This window comes from Morone saxatilis, unplaced genomic scaffold (genome assembly GCF_004916995.1).
Source record: "Morone saxatilis isolate NCDOM2014 unplaced genomic scaffold, NCSU_SB_2.0 Contig16, whole genome shotgun sequence".
NCBI lineage: Eukaryota > Metazoa > Chordata > Actinopteri > Moronidae > Morone > Morone saxatilis.
In genome coordinates, this window is record NW_023339718.1 from 2,591,257 (window position 1) to 2,612,009 (window position 20,753).

At 42.5% G+C, this 20,753-nt stretch overlaps 4 protein-coding genes across 4 annotated transcripts in view; 2 read left to right on the forward strand and 2 right to left on the reverse strand.

Annotated features, from left to right (window-relative positions):
* The window catches only part of igsf9b (immunoglobulin superfamily, member 9b), a 28,449-nt gene extending 21,606 nt beyond the window's left edge, over positions 1-6,843 (forward strand). Inside the window, exons 17-22 of the mRNA XM_035657620.1 lie at positions 31-201; positions 290-326; positions 647-4,021; positions 4,184-4,353; positions 4,514-4,725; positions 5,320-6,843. Of these exons, the coding sequence (XP_035513513.1) occupies positions 31-201; positions 290-326; positions 647-4,021; positions 4,184-4,353; positions 4,514-4,713 (3,953 nt within the window). The 3' untranslated portion in view covers positions 4,714-4,725; positions 5,320-6,843. The remainder of the gene's footprint in view (positions 1-30; positions 202-289; positions 327-646; positions 4,022-4,183; positions 4,354-4,513; positions 4,726-5,319) is intronic.
* Positions 6,844-8,499: 1,656 nt separating this feature from the next.
* LOC118325434 (E3 ubiquitin-protein ligase NEURL1-like) lies at positions 8,500-9,860 on the forward strand (the record flags this gene model as incomplete). The annotated part of the gene is given in 3 exon segments (XM_035658118.1): positions 8,500-8,953; positions 9,169-9,627; positions 9,829-9,860. Coding segments are annotated over 3 exon segments (498 nt in total).
* Positions 9,861-12,020: 2,160 nt separating this feature from the next.
* On the reverse strand, positions 12,021-17,608 carry es1 (ES1 protein, mitochondrial). Its single transcript, XM_035658942.1, has 7 exons — positions 17,492-17,608; positions 17,352-17,404; positions 17,133-17,246; positions 16,847-16,978; positions 16,633-16,725; positions 12,401-12,566; positions 12,021-12,282 (listed from the first exon to the last, which is right to left on the reverse strand). Exons 1-7 carry the CDS (start codon positions 17,606-17,608, stop codon positions 12,148-12,150), a joined length of 810 nt encoding a protein of 269 aa, XP_035514835.1. The 3' UTR covers positions 12,021-12,147.
* A 743-nt stretch (positions 17,609-18,351) lies between these two features.
* Positions 18,352-20,753, reverse strand: part of tmem127 (transmembrane protein 127) — a 3,661-nt gene continuing 1,259 nt past the window's right edge. Inside the window, exons 3-4 of the mRNA XM_035658119.1 lie at positions 20,407-20,614; positions 18,352-19,901 (exon numbers count right to left, since the gene is read on the reverse strand). Of these exons, the coding sequence (XP_035514012.1) occupies positions 19,591-19,901; positions 20,407-20,614 (519 nt within the window). The 3' untranslated portion in view covers positions 18,352-19,590. The remainder of the gene's footprint in view (positions 19,902-20,406; positions 20,615-20,753) is intronic.

Here is a 20,753-nt window from a genome sequence, read left to right on the forward strand (position 1 = left end):
AACCTTATTGGTTCTCTGGTCTGATTACAGGGATGGAAATTTACCCCCTGCGTCCAAGTTTCTTGGAGGTCATCCCTGAGCCCCTGTTGGCTGGTGTGTTGGCTGGAGTGTGCTTCTTGTTTGTGGCCATCGTCCTCTCTTTGGTAACAGCGTGCTATATGAGTCAGAGGAGACAGCGTCGGCGCAGAAAGAGAAGACAAGGTGAAACATCAGATTTAAGGACACAATTTCAACACAATTTCAACTGTGCTGTTTGAAATTTTAATCCTTCCTTTTCATCTTTCCTTAGATATCCCATCTGCCTTCCAGAAGAACTCATCTCCAGAGTAAGTGTCCTCATGTATATTTTCATTAAACATTTCTGCCTTCAAATCTTCATTTGCATTTTGATTTTAACAGCCAATGTAATGTATCTATCACTTATTTGTGGCTCTTTTGTAAAGCTTTAATGTTTTTGTAATCAATTCATCATTAATATAGCCATTGGTAGAATGTGGTTAAACACTAAAACCAATCTTTCTTCATACTACATAACTTTAGTAAATTATATACGTTATCTACTTTGCACCTTTAATATTTTTTTGTTAAAATCTGCATTACTATTAAGTTGTTTTAAGCTTTTTTTTCTTATCCATGTCTTCCTCAGCGCTCGCTCGCCTCCTCGCAGCCCAGACAGCGTCCTAAAGCTGAAGTTGTGTCCACCACTTCCCTTCTTCCCCAACTCCTCCTCCTCACAGTCCGATCGGGCGTCCTTCGATAAAGGCAGCCGCGGGGAATACCACGACCAGCGGAAACAACTCCTCTCCAACTCGTCTCCTCCACCACATTACACACTCTTTGAGAGTCACTTGGGGTCTCAGGCACCCTCACCAACTGCTCTGGAGTCCATCTCCAGAGGCCCAGATGGACGCTTCATTGTCCAACCTCTGCAAGTGGGTTCCAGTCCCTCCAATAGGAAAAACCTCAAGGACGACATCCTGCAAATTAATGGTGGGGCAAGTGGCTCAGGGAGCAACAGGACATCATTCAGGGACTCTCCAAAGTCAAGCGTTTTGAGCTCAGAGAAGGACGAGAGGAAGAATTCTCCTCTTACTGTGGACGTCCCAGAGCTGAGCAGACCTCCTTCCTCCCCTGGAAGAGTACGGGCCATGGCCAGAAACTTCTCCCGTCACGGCTGCTTTTACTCTGACGATGAACAAGGCTCAGAGGCCCTGCTGGAAAGAGCCAGCTTTTATTCAGACAACAGTGAGAAAAAACCCAGTGATTCTCTCAGGAGATATCGCAACACTGAAAATCTGTTCCCCACTTTGGGCAGGAAAACTAGGCTTCTGGATGGAGACAGACAACCACATACAGGCTACCAGCCTATGGAGAGTCAGTTGACTAATAACAGTACCCTGGTCTCACAACTTGACAGTGAGCTGGAGAGAGATAGTATTAACAAGTGTGTCCAATTGGCAAAGGAGAGGGAAAAAATGGAGAGGGAGCTGGAGAGCTACACAGCCGATCAGAGAAGTCGTGGTCGTGGAAGAGACGAGCGACAGTCTAATAAGACAGAAAGCCCTCAAAGGGACACACCCAAGTCAGAGGAAGAGCCGGTATGGAAGCCACAAGATGTTAACATCAGACAGAAACACAGGCCCTCGGGTCAGACAAATCGAGTTTCTGACTACCGGAAGGCGTGCTACTTTGGGAACACCAGCAGTCCCATGGACCGGCTCCCTACGTCTCGCATACAGTGGGACATTAGCCCTGTTACGTCCATCACCAGCCTCATTCCTGTACAGACCCCCCGGGGGACCACATCGCCCAGGTCACAGCATCCTCGCACACGTAGGGAGACCACAGAGGACTCTTTTGGTGTTGATTCATCATGCTCTCCAGTCACCCATAACACCTCCCTCTCCATGCTGTCCCCTGATGTCACCTCCGAAAGCCCCCCTGTCCTGTGTCTACAAACACCAGAAAGAGCCAGGTCATTGAGTCCTCAGACAGAGACAGATATATGCAGGAAGTCCATGACTGAGCAGGGTTTAAGGGAAAAGACACAAGACAGAGGTGTTACTTCAAGGTCCAGACACTCATATGCTTATGCAGGCACTTCAGCTGCCAGAGGTCCTTTGGTTGGCAGTAAGAGGCCTGAAAGTTCTCCCTCTGCTCCATATAATCATCCTGAGAGCACAGCCACAAGGGATCCCAGTCCATCAAGTTATTCTACCTTGCCCTATGAACATCATGAAGCACGAGTAAAGGCCAAAGAGAAAGAGTCTCAGGCCCGGGATGACCGACGGAGTTCAGGGTTTTACTCTGAGTTAGAGAGAGAGGGTGTGCGAACACGCTCCAGGAGGAGTGACAAATGTCTCTTCTCTGATAGTCCAAGCCCTATTTCAACATTGACTCTTGTAGAAGAGGTCGAAAGCGACCAGTCCCAGTTTTCTGTCCCTGGAATGTCAGGGTCCTTCAAGGCCAAACCTGCAGCTCCATCTCCCAAAATGTCCCCACTGGAGACAAGTGCAATTCTTGAATACCTGAGCCTTCCAGGTTTCATTGAAATGAGCGTGGATGAGCCTGTGGAAGACGCTGAAGCTACAGATGGTGCTGGACAAAGTTCAGAACTAAAACCAGAAAAATCCCCAGAGACTAAGCCTGATGTGGTTCCTAAAAACTGGGAGGTTCATGTTCAGGAAACCGTAGAAACAGACTCAAGCCAAAAGGTTTGCTTTAAAGAAACTCATTCAGCGGGTGCTGACAGGGAGTCCAGCTTTTATGCTAGCAACAAACAAGGCCATAAACACTCCCTTCACGGGGAAGGTAGAGATTCTTCACACAGAGTAAGATTCCCAGATGAGAGACCATTGTCACCTGGTCCAGAAAAAACTAGCAAGCAACTTTACGATGAGAAAACACAAATTCGACTTGGGAATAAAAACACAGACAGACCTGAATCCAGACTTGCATCCAGGTCTGCTCACACCTTGTTCAGTGCAGCTAAAGGCATGGCAGATATAGTGTCAAAGCACTCACACGGTTTTGTTGACAGTAGTGAGTCTTTATCAGAGCAATCCCAAAGACAAACTTCTCAGGGCAGCAGGACTAATAACATTGCATCACGTATATGTCAAGCCCCTGTGCCATTTCTAAAGAAATCCTTAAGCATGGGCCCTTGTAGGACCCTCTCAGGTTTGGGACAGCCTCGTCCTTTCCTAAAGAAATCCATCAGTTTAGGCTCACATAGGTGGGAGCACTTCGAGAGCCCGAGGACGTATATCTCTGAGAAATGTTACTGGGACGAGTTCCCAAACCCAGATGTCAGGATGAAGTCCTATAGTTTGGGTCACAGTCCCTCTTCCCTTCCCAGGCCCGGCCCCTCCTGGAGGGAGTATGTCCCCTTCAGACGCCCCAGCATGGGGAGCTTAGAGAGACCTCACCATGCACAAAGACCTTTAGCTAGTCCTTCCTACCTCACTCCTTCAATGTACCCACCCAGACAAACCTCACTCTCCCCGATGCTGGAACCCTCCGATCCACGACGGCAAGCCGCTGTTTTCCCAGAGTCCTCCAGGTGGTCTCCTTCTTATCAAGAAACCCTGAGATCTGCCCAGCATAAATATGTCCCCATGCCTTCCTCCATCCCTGTCCCCCAGTACCAACACTGGCCAGGATCCCGAGGGGAAAGCATGAGACCCGTGGACCCCAGGGGGGGCCCTCCGAGGTCTTACCTGCCCAGGGGCACCAGTTGGCCCTCGCCGTACTACGCCCCCTTCCCTCCCAGGGAGGTAGAGTGTTACAGACAGCCAGAAAGGATGATGGTGAGGAGAGGGGAGACAGAGATGCGGGAGGGCAGAGACATCAGGGAGGGAGGGAGGACCAGTTATGCCAGTCAGAGCAGTGGTAGAGGTAGCGCCGGTCTCTTCCGTCAGTCCCTGTCCATCACTCCCACACTGCTCAGCTCCCCCGAAACCACAGAGGAAAGCGAGCGGCACAGAGCTGAGACGGAGCTGCCTGAGAGGAGAGCGAAAAGGTGAAACGCCACCCACACCTGGCCAGTAACAACCAACACACTGGAGCGTCTCCTTGGCAGAGGGATTTATTTATGTTGCCAAAATAACTGATTTTGTTTGTTGTTTTTCTTTCTTGCCTGTGATAACTGTTATCTGACCACTGTTTCTGTGTATCTCGTTAGAAGGAACACATCAGTAGATGAGAGTTATGAGTGGGACTCTGCTGATGCCTGTGTGGACTCGGAGGTCCTGGAGGCCATGAGGTTTGATCAGTCAAAGACGGGTTTTCGGAAAGGCAAGGGGGAGCTCAGATATGATCAGGCTGGTGGCCTCCAGGACCAGCGACGGAAAGGTGATCACTTTTTCTCTTTGTTTATGATGTTGCATGTCTTTGTGAGTGTAATGCTTGATGTGATGCTGCATGTGTTCATCCCGTGCCCTTGTGCTGTTGTTGTGAGCTTGTCCCATGACGTGCCCATCCATGCATTTCCTCTCCCTGATGCCCTCCCCAGGCCCGTCTCCCTCAGTCAGCCCGCCAGTTTCCAACCAACCTCGCTGCCAGTACAGCCGCTCCCTAAGCGAGGCGCGTTTCAACGCTCTCCGCCAGGAGTACCAAGATTACAGGCGGGCTCAGGAATCCATCTGTTCCCGTGAGCCCTGCCTCACCCCTGGCCACGATTCAGACTCTGACTCCAACTCAGCACTGCTCTAGCAGCTTAACTCGGTCCGTTACTCTGCCTGCCCTCTCACCTCTCTCCTCTTTTTTTCCACCTTGCACTAGAGATGTTCCGATACCTGTGTGTATATAGTATAAGAAATTCCTCTGATACTGCATATTTTAGGCAGATTTGCCCACTCTGACTCTGACTGGCTTACCCTATATACCCATATTCTCACTGGACACTGGAAACTACTGTTTAAGAATGACGAAGAAGAGTTTATTTCTGGTAGTGTGGCGTTAGCCAGAACTAGCTAGACTGTCAAACTAGATAATAAAAGGAAGTTCTATGGCTTTTATTCTCTGAAATTTCAATCATGCAGGGGTAGTAGTATACAGTTTTCTTTTAAATGCACTTGTATCAGATCAGTACTCAGAATCGGCCGATATGTAAAGTTCAGGTATTGGAATCAGTATGAGGATGGTATCGGAACATCTCTGCCTCTCACTGCTCGTCCACCTGCGTCTTTTTTCTTGCCTGCTACTGTGTCATCCATGTGAAGTTATGTTGTGCATGCCAAAACCTCTGCTCCTCAGTGTACAGTTTTTACCCTTTAAGGACTTGTTTTCTAATGCTGCACTGCTCTTTGTCTTTCACAGGTATCTAAGACCGACACCAAATAGCAGTTTTAATGAACAGACGACAGCACTGTGGTCCCGGACACTGTCACAACCTCACTGGAGCTCTCTCATGTGAAAGAACCTATTGTTTAAGGTTTTTATTCTCTGTTACAGCAGACTAAAGTTAAACAATTTGAAGATACGCCATCAAATGCGACAGACTGCAACACCTCAGTTGTTATCAGATGACACATACTCTTTTTTTGTGTTTGTTACATTGTGCTTTGCACAGAAGGGATTATTTATTTTTCTAAAATACTCGTGCAACTGTATTTTGGGATTATTTTCTTTAACCTTGACAATCAGGCACACAGGGCTGCTTTGAGAAATGAAATGCTCCCCCTTGACGAAGACGTTTACAGTTGAGAGTTGCTTTATAAAAGCAGCAGCATGCTACATAATGAAGGTAGTATTTCAAGTCCATGTCCATTGCAAAGACTTCCCTTTAATAATTAATTAAAGGGATAATTACTACACTAATGACAATTATGTAGGTCTGTGTCCAAGATAACATCTGCTGGTGGAAATGTCTGTAGCCGTTATGTTGCCAATCAAACAGTGCTCAAAGCATTTTCACCATCATCTCCTACATATGACAAAGTACTTAAAATAGTAATAATTGTACTTAAAGATCAAATAATTAGGCAACTGTCAAACTCTAAACAATAATTAACTGTATTAAAGAGAAGAATTTATTTGTTATTTGCCACTGTGATTCCCCTGCTGGTTCCCTGAACTCGTTTCCTGTTTTATACATTTTATGTGTCACAATAATGCTCCCCTGTTGAGACTTTATAAATGAAACGACTTCAAATAGCTTCCCCCATATTTGTCCAAGTTGTACAAATGTTTATATGTACCTTAATGTGAATGAACCCTGCTGTTTTATTGTATATTCCACGTCATCAAATGCTACTTTACTCCACCTGAATCGGTCTAACCTCGCCTCTGTGATTAAATGATATATTCACACTTGATAAGAATAACAGGGAAGTGATTTTTGCCTTATTTTTTGTTGATGTCAGAAGCTCGCACTAGTTGATTGACCACAGACGGTTTGAGCTATAATCAAACAAAACTGATCAGAGGTTTAAAAAGGTTTTGCTCACGATGAGTACTTCTGTATATTTATTGAGGCGAGTTATGATATGCAACGATGTTTACAATTCACATCATTGATGTGAAGGCAACACTGTGAATATTTCACTGACTTCTGGTTCTGTATTTGAAGTCTTATGAATTTTGTGCCCTTTTGCCCTACTTTTTTTTGTTTTGTTTTGTTTTTTACAGAAAAATTACAAAAGCCGTTTTGTTTTTTTACATCACCTGACAAACAGATTTAAAGAATATCTTTGTAGCTACACTACAAGTTTCAAGATTTGTACTATATTTACTTAAATAACCCAGATGAGAAGCTTCATATGGAGTGAGTATGCATTTCTGATGATGGTTTTGGAAGTTTTGTACAAAATGGAAATTTTTATATCTTACCACCTGGTTGTTTTTGTCATTTTTATATGTTTGTAATAAATAAATTGTTTTATTCTGAATGGAGACTGAGCGGATGTGTTGTTTGCTTTTTTTGTCCTTTGAGGGAAAACAGTGAAGACAGTTGCTCTTTAACTTAATGAAGTTAGCTCGTTAACTTAATTTTCTGAGCAGGCCCGCGCCTCAACCACACCTGTAATCACCTGTCAAGTCAACTTAAATCTGGTGAACCCATCCTCTCCTTTTGCCTCAGTTCTTATTTTTATGGAACAAAATATACACACAGAGTGCACAACAGATTTTACACAGATTAACACATTTTGTTTATATAATACAAACAGTATAAATATTTAGATATAATCAGTAATAGATACAATCACAAGACTTATGTTTCTGATCTGGACTGTGATTCCACTGAACTCCAGGTGTCACTGTGGGTTGTCTCCTGGGTCCAACCAGAAGACTCCAGAGAAATGGAGATCTGTGACCTTTGGTCGCTGATCTCGCAGCCAATCCACTTTATATTTATTTTGGATAAGATGGCAAAGCTGAGAGCCGCTGGACTCGGAGTGCAGGAATCCAGCGGCCGTCTGCAGACTAATATCTCAGGACATGGAAACATGGGAGTGGCAACAGACAGATAACCCTCTTGGGGAGCTTAACAGAAGCTTTGCACTTACTCTGTAGTAGTTACAGAAATACAGCTGATCTGCAATATCAGGGTCAGGACATTCAAATATTAGATTCAGCTTAGAGGAACAAAGTCTGCTCACTGTGAGGAAAAAGATGCATCCTATTTTACAGTAAACAAGCAAGTGCAGTGAACTGATGCATGAAAGCAAGTTACATTAACTTTAAGAGGTTACATACAGAAACTACAACATATTACAATTACATTAGTTGATTCCTTTATATCATTGTCTCAAATTGCTATATAGTAGCATATGTTTCACATAGTCCAGGCCCTCTTGTTGTGTTTTTTTTTTTTTTTTGTTACTCCAAAGGTCACTGATGTAAAAAGAAGTTAAAGATTTAAAGATTTAAGGCAGCCAACACTCAGCTCAACCCTCAAGACAACTGTTTGTTGCTTCAAGATGAAGAGTGACAACGAGAACTCTGGTGAGATATTTATTCTTTGTCTTCAGCCTTTACAGAGAACTTTATAGCTTATTTACAGTACTGCTTGTAATGTCAATAAGGTCCTGTGATAACCACAATTTGTCAATTTGCCAAAATTAAAGTTTTTATGTTATTTCTAAACTAAATACTAAGAATAAGTAATGAGTGACAATTTATATTTTTTAGTTGTTGTCAACAAAACAGATAATTCATGCCAAAGATATGTTAATTTGGTATAAAAACAGCTCTTACAGTTCAGTTTTTAATGTATCATTAAAACATCCATATTTAAATTTTTTTCAAGAGCTACTGGGAGCCACTATTCTGCCCATTAAATTTTCACTACTGCTAAAAATCTGTGAGATACAAATCAGAAATTAGGTCTTTTCTTGTCACTTGTAAGAGCTGTAAAACAGATGATTGCAAATGAAGACTTGAAATGTAGGCGTAAATAAGGATTTATGACAGAACAGGGTAGCAGGCTGGCGTTTTACCAAACGGGAGATAAACTTTGCAGTAATTTCACACATTTTCACAACCTTTTCCACCTAGGAAAAGCGACATTTGCAGTGCAAGAAGAGGATATGATATGAGTACAAACGTGGTAACAGCAATGTGGCTGAACAACAAACAATTTTACTTGATCTAATGGAAAAATCCTAATCAAGGAGAACGATAAGAAGACCTGGAACGGCGAGTTGATGATATTGAACAATATTCATATAAACAACTTGATCGTCAGCAAAAAAAGAAACCACTGAATTTGTGTCGGACTACAGCTGGAAGAAAGTGAAAGTTCCCCACCAATCTACAAGAAGATACTGTATCAAGTCACGTTGTGCCTCGCCTAGACCTACACGTGTGTATGTAGGTGCAGTACCAGCAGTAATATAAGAGTGTATAAGAGTGACAAAGTCCGTGTTTGGAGGAGGTGGAAGAAACACAGGACTTTGTCACCTGGGAGACAGCTGTTTGAGTCCCGTGTGAAACCACAAGTCAATGTCAGGTATGTGCTTAATAGAGTATAATCTTTTTCTAAACCTAACTAAACTTCATAAATAAAAGGATTTTTAACTCCAATTGACAATGAAGACTGCAGTGGAAGTATTTATAGATCTTAAAAAAGCGTTGATCATTTATATGACGAAGCTAGTAAGCGTGGTATTAGAGGGGTAATACTCTCCTGCAAACATGGCTAACTGTGTTTTTGTTTCTTTGCAGTTGAGTCAGAGAGTTCACATTGGTGCGGCCTGTGCTGCCTCGGCCCTCTGACCTTCCACGGTCAGGCTGTGGGAGATCAGATCTGCCTGAGTCACAGAGATCGGCTCGCAGAGAGGAGGGAGTCCACTTTCAAAAATGGCCTGGTGTTCAGCAGCCGCCCAGTGAATATCCGGGAGAGGATTCGTCTGAGGGTGCAGAAGGATTTGTTTACCTGGCATGGAGCTCTGCGTTTGGGCTTCACCAACATCCCACCTTCAGACAGACCTCTGCCTCTGCCCACCATAACCATCCCAAACCTCACTGACACACATGGACACTGGTCTGCTCCTGTGCCTGAATCCTACTGCCATGCAGGTTCAGAGCTGGAGTTCTGGGTTTCTAATGGAGGCAACATATACATTGCTAACGAAAGCTTCGGGCAGCGCAAGATATTTACAGGAGTGGATCTCAGGCACCGCTGTGGGCGGATGGTAGACACTACGGACAGACGTTGCTCCGTGTTTACTCCTTGGGTCAGTTTAGCTTGTAAATAACAATGATGGGTGTTCTTACAGTAATTTGAGGGCCAGGACATTTCACCTGCACTGATAAATTCAAGTAATGTTTGGAATTACTGTTAGAAATAGATTAATGATTAAATGCCTCTACTCTTTGCTACAGGCTCAGAGAAACGAGGACTGCCCTCAAACTAAGACGGTCCATGTCCTGCACCTGATGACCTCCCTGCACCAACGTTGACAACCACTACAGTTTGATTCCTGATGGATACAGTGATAAAAGCATGTCCCGGTTCTTGACATGGATCTAGCAGGTGAGGAACGAGTTCCTCCAACTTATTAATTATCTGATTTCATTTTGAGCCAGAGAGGATGACTGATGTAAAAATCAGTGAGATCAGGTCGTAGGAGTGTTTGTTATGGCTCGCTCTGATGTCAGTCTTGTAATTGTGATTTCTCTGTTTTGATCACAGATGAAGACAGTGTTACGGTCTGTGTGGTGTGCATGGGAAGAGAGGCCAGAATCACTCTGCCTTGTGGTCACCGGTGTCTGTGTAACCACTGCGCCTCAAAATTCATCCATCAGTGCGGCAGCTGCCCGCTGTGCCGACACGAGATCCTAGCTCCATTAGTGGGGATGGGGAGGTCTGTCTCTGGGGTTGTCTAAGCTAAGTTTAGAAGAATCCATGCAGGAATCACCAGATAAAAGCTACTGAGTGACTGTAACAAAGATAACACTAAGAGTAAACCCTGGTGGAGGAGGTTTACCGTATGGTCACAGTGTCGCCGATTAAAGCCCAGCCAGGAAACGTATTATCTTATTGAAGATATTGAGCGTGTGTGATATGATATTCTCTTTTCTATAATTCTACTTGTGTGTGTGTGTGTGTGTGTGTGTGTGTGTGTGTGGTTCCTAAATGTCTGTGCTTTAGGCCTGTTGTGGACAGCTGACTTCCAATGATTTTCATGTTCTTCATATTCTGCGTGTTGGCCAGTTTGCTTATTTAGATATTTCAAAAATGCAAGAGGAGATCAACTTATTCCCAAAAGAACCTGAAATAGGGAATAAACCCAGGAAAAATGGGAGTGTTTGTCAAGTATGTCATGGTCGTGCTATTGGAAAAATCACCAGTCAGTACTTTTTATCCTCTGGGGACCATCAGTGTTTGTTGTCATCCATCCATCCAACCATCCATCAAATTGTTGCTGAGATATTTCAATCTGGACCGAAGTGGTTGACCAACTGCGTGATGGACCAACAGTGCCATCCACTGAGTCTCTGCACATGTAATCATGTTTAGTTTCAATGTTTTGACCTCTCTGTAAACACTATAGCCTGATTGCTCCCCAAGGTGTTACAAATGTAACATATAAACAAGTGTTTATGGAGTTTATGAGACAAAGTAAAACTAGAAAGCTTCTGAGAGAAGCAGATGATCCCGTGGAGATTTTTTAGGGAAAGAACAAACTGGACCTGTGGGTGAATTAGCAGAGGGTTGCTAATCTGTAACAGCCAGAAAGGCTAAAGCAGATACCTTTGAAGGGGGGTAGATGAGAATGAAACCAGACAAGGATGTGGGGGGAGCACAAACAGAAAAAAAAGTGATATATGACCGCTCCAAGGTAAAAAAAGGGTGAGAGCAGCTTCTCATCTGCAACCAATCTTCGTCTTGTGTACCATTCTCGAAGTGTTAATAAAAGTGTGAAAACACTGTAAGAGATTTTCCTCTTCTTTCTCTTTGTCAGAGTTAAAAAAATTTCCAATATTTCAACATACTGTAAATACTGAGTCATCCGTCTGGAGGGGGGCGAGTCACAGGTGGTTCACTTCGGCAAGCAGCAGCAACAAACAGTGCACAACATCGCCAGTAATTGTCCATACATTTCCGTTTATTTCAAAGATTCTGGGGAGAGATCGGACATCTTAGGATTTTTTGTTTCAGTCAGTGAATTTGAGAGAATAAGGAGAGAACATACAAGGTGTAGATCCTCACTGGTTAAGCCTAAATGAGACCAAAGAAACAATAATTTTGTGAATCTTGTTTGTAGATTATGTGGTGCAGTGTACTGTTTTTGTGTTTTTATCATGACTCCAGAACTGTAAACTATAAACCGCTGATCCTACAGTTTACACGGTCAGTGTTAGCTCTGATTGAATTTTTGGTTGACTGTGAGGACAATTGCTTCCTCCGTGCCTTTCATGATCAAAAAATTATGTCTCCAGTTTGAAACATGGGTCAAGATAAACACATAGTGACCTATATGCCCCTAAGATATGCAGCTCTGTATACGTTATCTGCACTAATATACATGTTTGCCTATATAAACCAATACCATCAATTACACACGACAAGCTGTTTGCTCTTTAACTAAAGCATTTATATTTTTTCAGGTAAGAATTCATCGCAGTACAGAGAGGTGTACAGTATATGCTGCACATAAAACACCAACTTCCTCTATTTCTTTTTCCAGACTTGTCACATTACTTGGATGACATACGCATGACATGTTTGACCATATTTCCAATGCCATCGAAAATATAGTGATAGTGATACTCGGTTTCCCACATGAAGGTAGGAGTGCTGACCACCTTGTTCTTCTCGTCCACATAGGCTTCGTGAAAGAGAGGGTTAAGGTCAACGCAGGAGCAAAAAACAATAAATAAATGCATATAAATCTGTTATTGATTAAGTTAACTAACACTAATCGTAAAAAATAGACCTCTGAAAGGATATATATGGCTCGCGGCCATTGTGGCGGGCGCCCATGCTCTTCACGGCCTGCACCATGTTCGTGTGAGGCCAGTTGCCCCAGCGAGTGTTCTCGTCCCGCTCGTAGCCCATGGTCACCTCGATGTTGGGCAGCACACGGCAGGCCAACACAGGAGCCATGCTGGCCAATCTGAAACGGGAGTCAGTTGAGGTTTTTTTATTAAATCAAGATTAAGAAACTGATCAGGGTGTGAGAATAATTGCCTTACCAGTGTCAGATAGGTGAGATGTAAAGATAGAGGAAGAATCTTCCAACATAAAGCACTGGGATATCAGTGTGAAGCCCAGTGTGTACTGTACTACAGTGTGTATAAAACTACTTTCACTGACCAGAAGATGAGTATGAGGCAATATTACAGACTGTCAGCTGTTTATTATCACCATTGGTCCCATTAATGAAACCATGGGAGAATATCTATCTAACAATCTGAAGCCTAAACCAGGTAACATACACCTGTACAAGGCATTTCATGAATTTTTCCTACAGTCTTACACTTGGTTTTTACTTTAAGTCAGAAGGATCCCAATAATCGTACCTGCTGCTACTACTACAAAACCTTATGTGCCCACAGGATCAGTCATTTCTACATTTGCCATTCATTGTCATGTAAGCAGCCATGCAATGCATCCTCATTTGCATAAAGTAGAGGTCTAGGCTACTGAGACCTGCTGCCTCTGGAAACTCCTGAAAAACGTTTAAACTAACCGTTATTAATCTAAAATAAAGACAGATTCAGCAACTGGATGTGCATGGTAGCAACTGTGGTACCATGATGGTATGTGTCCACAGAGGGGGGTTTTGTACGATGTTGCACGGTTTCCCAACTTTGGACGCTTGTGGTCATATTAGCCAACAAAAGGCTACACCTTCCTACACTTCCTGGCTGCAACTGATTGGACAAACCCTTCCTGCTCTGGGGGTTTCAAACTGGACCAACATGGCGGCTCTTTTGGAAACGTTCTCTCATACTAGAGTTCACCGAAATGAGCCATTCAATTACTGAAATTGTCTTATCTTAAGACCTGACTGATATCTCTCATTCTGCTGATGATTTTATTTGATAGTAAAAACAGGAAACATGGAGGGAGAGGAGACACAGGCTCCAGATTGTAGCAGGGCTGAGGGAGAAAACATTTATACCTTCGTCATCCTTACAAAGACACGTAGTTTGGTGGCCTCACATTATTCCCTGCACAGCTCCTACCAACTTGAACCTGAGCACAGGTCCAATCAGCCAAAGTGGAAACACCTGTGTGGGAGTGCTGTGGCTTTAAAGATATGCAGGTGCTAGTTTGTGCTTATACTTTTTACTATTTATTGAAGATATCGTGCCAACAACAGTCTGGTCACAACTTGTAGTCTACATGAGGGAATTGTGTAGATTTTGCTGTGCATGTTTGCATGTCAACAACAGGCCTTTTTTTCTAATTTTGTGGGCATTTTTTATTTAACTATTCTTAGAAGAAAACATGCACCAGCAGTAAGGACTCGGCCTTAAAGCATGGGGCGAGTGCTCTACCAGGTGATCTACCCAGCAATGTTTTGACTGTCGTAACTTAACTTTAATGAAGGCTCTGTTTTATTCAGGTATCCCTGTAAAGTGGTTACCAACCTAGGGGTCAGGGCCCCCACTAGGGTTCGCCAAAGCTACATGGAGGGGTTGCGAGGCCTCCTTGATTTTAAGCAGTGCTACAAAACTAAATTAAAATATACACAGTAGGCCTATATCTCTGCATTTGGTTCACTCCTGTGAAGAAAAGTAAATGTAAATTGTTATTATTATAAATTTAAGGAATAGCTGTAATTCACAGTTAGAGATTCTCAGTACATCAGTGAGTAATCAAGCTCACATATCGCTGTTAATGGAATTTAACCCCGACTTTAAAGGCGCTTTATTTAAGAGCCAGTCTAAAACCACAGTCCACTTCTTATAGTGCAACTGTGACTCGTGATCTGCAGCGTTGCTTCAGTGAAACTCTGGATGATTCGTGCAGTATAGCGGGAACAACGCTGCTTAAGTTATACAATACCAGTACACAGGAAGAATGATTAACTTTTTGGCCTGTTACAGCAACAGAACTGGGCATAGTATCAGTTAAATAGTAATCTGTGTCTTCCACATATTCAAATAATCACTGATATAACCACAAATATGGTTAATAAAGGCTGCTCATTAAAAGACACTCACTAACCCAGTTTACACTCTCAATTCCTCACTTATATTTTAAGAGTAAATAGGCCACTGACACCATTATTAAAGCATATATGTCGAGGACCTCAACATACAGCTAAGTTCAACTATTTCTCATGAGAAATGCATCCTGCTTTTTTTAATCAGAGTGAGCAATTTCTGAGACTCTCAAAGGGAAATTTGCAAAAGGTCTACTGGGGATTGAATTCAGCACAGTCTGTGATAATAAAGAGCAATCGTCTGCCTGAAGCACTTCACAGACACTGAACATCACCTCCAACTCAACTGCACCTTTCCAAAGCCACACAGATACATAGTAATATCTGCCTCTAACCCTGTAAGTCAACATGTCTCAGTGTTTGCTTATAAAGCTAACAAAATCCAACTTATTTCAGGTTAATTTTGAGGTAAGGCTACATGGAATTGATTTATGTTCTACTACTAAATCAAACAAGCGTGAAACACTGCTAAATCCCTGAGGGCACAGCTGCAGCTGGAGGGTTTATACTGCGGAGGAGCTGCAGATAAGTGTTAAAGTTTGCCACCGGGGGGCTAAATCATGGTCTAATTCTAAATTTACACTCGTTTTGTCGAAAGATCAGGACACCAATTACAACTCTGACAAACCAGAACAATGGAGAGGGGCTGTGTGTGGAAGCAGTGAGGCTCCAGCAACATGTGAATCACCGTGTGATACAGACTCCTACAATACCCACTCTGCATATCTTTTTATGGCCTTTGTCATGGAATTATCCTCAATGGATCAAACTCTTTATAGCCCTCAATGTCAATGGGGAAGGATTACACCTTATCCTTTTTAAAGGTGAAAACTTGACATACCCTTTTAACTCTGTGGTGTCATACTATGGGCTGCTTTATCCTCTTCCTCCTCTGCCTGCCTCCAACTCCACTCTTTAATTCCTGTAATCCTGCATCTTGTCATCTCAGACCTGCCATTCTGCACCTGGCCTTCCGCTACCTCCTCACCTGACCTTGCACAGTTGCCCAATCGCCAACGCATCCATCCACGTGTGCCATCGTAGTAGCCAAAGGATCACTGGCTACCAGATCAGCTGAGCCTTCATTCTGTCCGGTCTGCTTTAAAGGATTTGCCCCGGTCCGACTGCCTTCATCAAGCTTTTCCTCTTTAGAGAGCAAAGACTGTTTATGCCACACCTGCTCCTCCTGCTGCGTCTGCTGTGGTCAGTCACAGCCAAAGTTGAGACTAGATAAATCATCTTAAACTGTGCATCAACTTGCATGAGAAAGTGATGTTAAAAGCACATTTCCCCCCCATCATTACTTAAGACTTTTAATGCTAAGCAGGTTTTCATTTAATTTTCAGTTGAACTTGAAGCATTTTATGTTTATGTGGTAAAAGTACAAATTCCAGGAAATGCAAATAAAATTCAGATAATAAGACTTTATGTTGTCTAGTTTCTCATGTTTATGCCTTTATATTTGTATTTTGTCTCCCAATGTAAAGCACATTGAGTTTACATATAATTAAATGTGCTGTATAAATAAAATGTCCATTACTACTACTGCTACTAATGGTAATAATAACTTATGTCAGTAATAGGATATATTTTTTCCAAACTTCATGACAAAGTCTGCAACATTTCTATGCAAGATCTGTCAATAAATACTTTATTTCTATTTATCAACTTCTATAAACAGCTCAGTCTTCATTGTCTGACTTTTTTCCTCTCAAAAGCTGCTCCAATGTCCCAATTCCATTACAGGGATCTTTTAAATCTGGTGTATTTATCTAGTGGAATGTAATCTAATGTAATCTGATTTAAAGTGGTACGAATCCGTGTCAGTCTGCAATTTCGCCTGCAAACACGTTTGGATTTAAAATGTGAAATTTAAGTGATTCTACAGCCCAAAAAATACCAATACATATATATACATATATATAATATATAATATATAATACAAAAGCCACAATGTCACACACTGCTGCGTAATACTTGAACATCTGAAGTTATGAATACATACCCAATAGGCTTGCGTGAACGGTGGAAGTCTTTAAGCACCCTTTCCACATCACTGTGCAGCTTGCAGTCTTTGCCATCCTTAACAAAAGAGGATCTAAAGAGTTGAAAGGTATATAATAACATCAGTGCTCCATCTTCATCATGCCAGCTTTTTATTGTACATCATTTTACTACACAGTCTCAAAGTGATTACACCATATTTCATTATCCCTTACAGGTTCTTGGTGACGCCGTGTCCTCCAGGAAAGATGACAGCATCAAAGCTGTTAGCGTCCAACTTGGCCAGGTCTTGCATTTGCATCTGTCCTTGACCATGACTGAAGCGAGCCGCCTCCATCATCATGTTCCTATGTAATGGCCAGAAATAATCATAAATACTACCTTTATGGAATTAGTCAAGTCAGGTGTATAGTATATATACTGTGTGTATATACACATACAAAGTGAAACCCTGATCCTAATCCACCTCAAAAGTGCATCAGTGTTTCCAAACAAGCCTACCGGTTCTCGCCAGAGGAAGGCTGCTTCCTCATGTGGTCCATCACATGCATCTGCTGCTGATTTGGAGCAAACATCTGGAAGCGAGCACCGTTGCGGCTCAGGTGGTACATGGTGCTGCAGAGAGAGTGATCAATTACTACCTCTATCTCTGCACAGTGACACATGTTCATGCAATGGTGTGACGATTCCTGTCCTGAGCTCTGCAGGAGTGATACTCACTATACACCCTCATGGACATCAGTCCCATCCCACCAGCCACAGCCTGAGAAAACCTGGAATACATTGTGATTCACTGATCACAATAAAGCCCACACTAATTACTTTGTTTGTTTTCACTGACCCCAGATTGTTTCACTTACCACTGCAATATTGGTGTTTCCCCAGTTGCCATAGTCACCGTGGTGAACAAAGCAGGCAGGCTGGCGAGAAAGCACAGCCAGTGTTTGTTTAGACAGCAAAGTCCTTGTTGCCATCATGATTTAGCTTTAGTCTCACTGTTTAAGGAGGAAAATATGACTCAACAGTTTGCCACTGCAAAGACTTTTGGTTGTAACGTTGAACTCGCCGTCTGTATATATACCACTCAGAGTTTGGCCAAGTGACGTTACCACGTAAGCTCCATCTTCTGAGAAGAGCCATCGCTTCTTTGCCTTGTATGACCTATTCCCCTCCTGAACACCGTACCCTATTAATACCTTGTTTATTCATCTGATTACCTTAAGTCATTTGGCCACCGTGTGAAACTTCAGCTTTGGAGAGTAATCTAAACATGTAGCGCTTTAACCCGTGAAATATCTCGACCCCATTATGAGTTAACTTTTAGTAAGGTATCAAGATGGAGAAACCTGCAGAAATAACACAACATGTCTTTTAAAATATATTTTTTATGTTAAAAGGAGGTAGATTTACTTTTATACAGCAGTCTGCATCCGGGGTGCAGTTTCTGAAAATGCTTCCTGTATTTCTGTGAGGTAGCAGTGGATGCAATGCCTTTATGCAGTACGAGGCATACTGTATGCCCTTTAAAGTCCATTAGGTTGTAAGGCTCTTACCCCATGTAATGCCGTGTTGCGTCTAGACAGTAAACCCGGAAATACCTCGGTCAGACTCAAAATGTCAAAGTCAATATATTGTTACATTAAAACTTGCAGCTCCGACCTATAGGCTGCTTTCTGTGGAAGACATTTGTAAAGTTACAGATGACAAATGTGAGGCAAAATATGGCATTTGTTTTATTATGTCCACTTTTTATGTATAAACAATCAATATTTACATACTGGTGATGAAAGTATAGCGACAATTTGAGGAACAAAATGCAGAAATGGAGGAAACAGAACAATACAATCAACTAGTGTAACCACATCAATCACAACTTTAAGCCTCAGCCGGAACCTTAACAGATGCTCTCTTAAAGATTCTGCCTGATGGTTTAAAATTTGCACACGAAAAGAACTCATGCATAGAAAACACATACTCAAACTGTCACATATGGAAATCACAAAATACAAATAAAAAGGTTTCTTTTTCTTTTTTTTTCAAATCAAATACAAGAAACATGACGCAACCAACGTATGCGACGGACGAGGTTCCTGTTACTAAATGTCAGTTATTGTGAAACATACATTCTCAGTTTCTCCGTGGCTGCTAGCTCTCGACACATAACACACTGCCATGAACCTCTTTTAAAACACCACAAAGAACGGTTTCACATTTTAAAATTTCCAGATGTTATTTTCAAGTACAAATGTGATTAAATAAGACTAAACCAGTGACAGATGTCTACAAAGCGAAAGAAAGAAAGAAAGAAAGAAAGAAAGAAAGAAAGAAAGAAAGAAAGAAAGACAGACACAGCACAGACGGCTAAATAATAAATAATAAGGTCAATTTGATATTTTATATAAAAGAAATATAGTCTAAAACTTCTCAGTGTATTTCGCCATTTCTGATGTCTCCGTAAAATAAAACCATACACATGGCAAGCTTATCAAAAATTACATCAAAATGATGCTTCACAAAGCTCGATCCACGTCCAACCCAGACCAATACACTCGCTGACAATCTGCCGACAGCCCGGCTTCAATAATTGGCACTGATCGGGCTGCGGCCGTTTTCATCTATTACTTGTGATGAGCCATGTTGAGCACTCCTCGCAGTTTAGTTTGCTTCACATGTAAGAACCAAATCCTAAAAGCCATTTACATGCAAATCACTAACAACCTCAGTGGTGAGTGTAAGAATCATCTCCTAAATTTCTGCCACCACTAAAGAAAGCTTTTCATGCACCCAAGCACTGTCATTAAAGGAGTTTGCGCACTAACTGTGCACATCGCCGTGTTCGTTATGGAGAGTATTTGCAAAGATATCCATTTGATAAAGAGTGGGGGGGGGTTTTTTTGCTCATCAAGCCAATAGCCGTGCTGAGAGAGAAGCGTGTGTTAACAAGGCCAGTCTGGCGGCATTAGGGCGTGTAGGCAGGCGGCGGCTGAAACTGATTGGCAATGTCATAATCAGCAGGAAAAGTTTCGCTGCTGTCCTCCATCTCCGAGAGCAGCTCTAAAGCCTGCTCCTCCTCCTCGGTGGGGTAGTGGCGCAGGAGGTTCGCGGCTGTGGCGAGGATAGAGGCTCCGCCGGCCCCCGCCACCAGGTAGAAGCTGATGGCGAAAGTGACGTATATGAGAGAGCCGTGGTACTTTTTGTGCTGCTGCTGTAGTGACAGGATGAGCTCCGAGGCCCAGTAGCAGAAGCCTATGACTGTGGCACACTGCAGCACTGAAAGAGGAGGAGAAAACAATTAGGTACTCCCGAAAAGAGCTCCAGTGGGTGTTTGATATTCGAAACAGATGCACATTTCCGGTAAACATTTAAATCTTTGTGTCGACATTTAGAATAACCAGCGATGGCGTGAACATTTGCTGGAGTATTTCCATTTTATGCTACTTTAAACTCCAACTCAACTACGTTTAAGAGGCAAATATTGTACTTTTTCTACTCCTCTACGTGTATTTAATGACTTTACAGATTCATATTATTAATAAAAAGCATAAATAAACTAATAAATTATGACCTATTGTTATAGATTAAGCTACCCAGCAGTGTAAAGTAACATTCAACACCGATAGCAATCGTACAGAGTTAGTGGTATGTTAAATAATAATAATAATATACTCAAAGTGCAGGTATCAGAACAGAGAAAACGGTATCAGACTGTCGTTTATTTCATCGGCTATCAGACACACAACAGATAATAATCGATCAGATGTTTCCTGATGAATACCTGTGAGAATGTGAGCAAATGCATATCTGCGTGTGATCTTCAGCGCGGGGTGCTTGGGGCCAAACACATCCAGGAGGAAAGCCGTCAGACTGCAGAGGATGCCCAGGAAGCAGAAGGCAGCGATCACCCTCAGCAGCAGGATGGTCTGCGGGTTCACACAGTAATCTGGAAAGGAGACAACACGAAGCGTCACAGGTGAGCCACCACATTAATCTACGGGGACGAGGAGGTTTACTGACAGATTAATGATTAAATAACATGAAAATAACTCATATAATGTCTTCTTATTGCTCTTTACAGCTCTTATCGTGTTAGTTAACAGTATAATGTTATTTAATGCTTCAGTT

Excerpts from the sequence above, each read along its gene's own strand:
- es1 (XM_035658942.1), bottom strand. The coding sequence starts at position 17,608 with ATGATGGCAACAAGGACTTTGCTGTCTAAACAAACACTGGCTGTGCTT. Across the intron at positions 17,405-17,491 it reads GAAACACCAATATTGCAGTG|GTTTTCTCAGGCTGTGGCTG; the intron begins GTAAGTGAAACA and ends AATGTATTCCAG. Across the intron at positions 12,567-16,632 it reads CGTTCACGCAAGCCTATTGG|ATTGGCCAGCATGGCTCCTG; the intron begins GTATGTATTCAT and ends CTCCCGTTTCAG.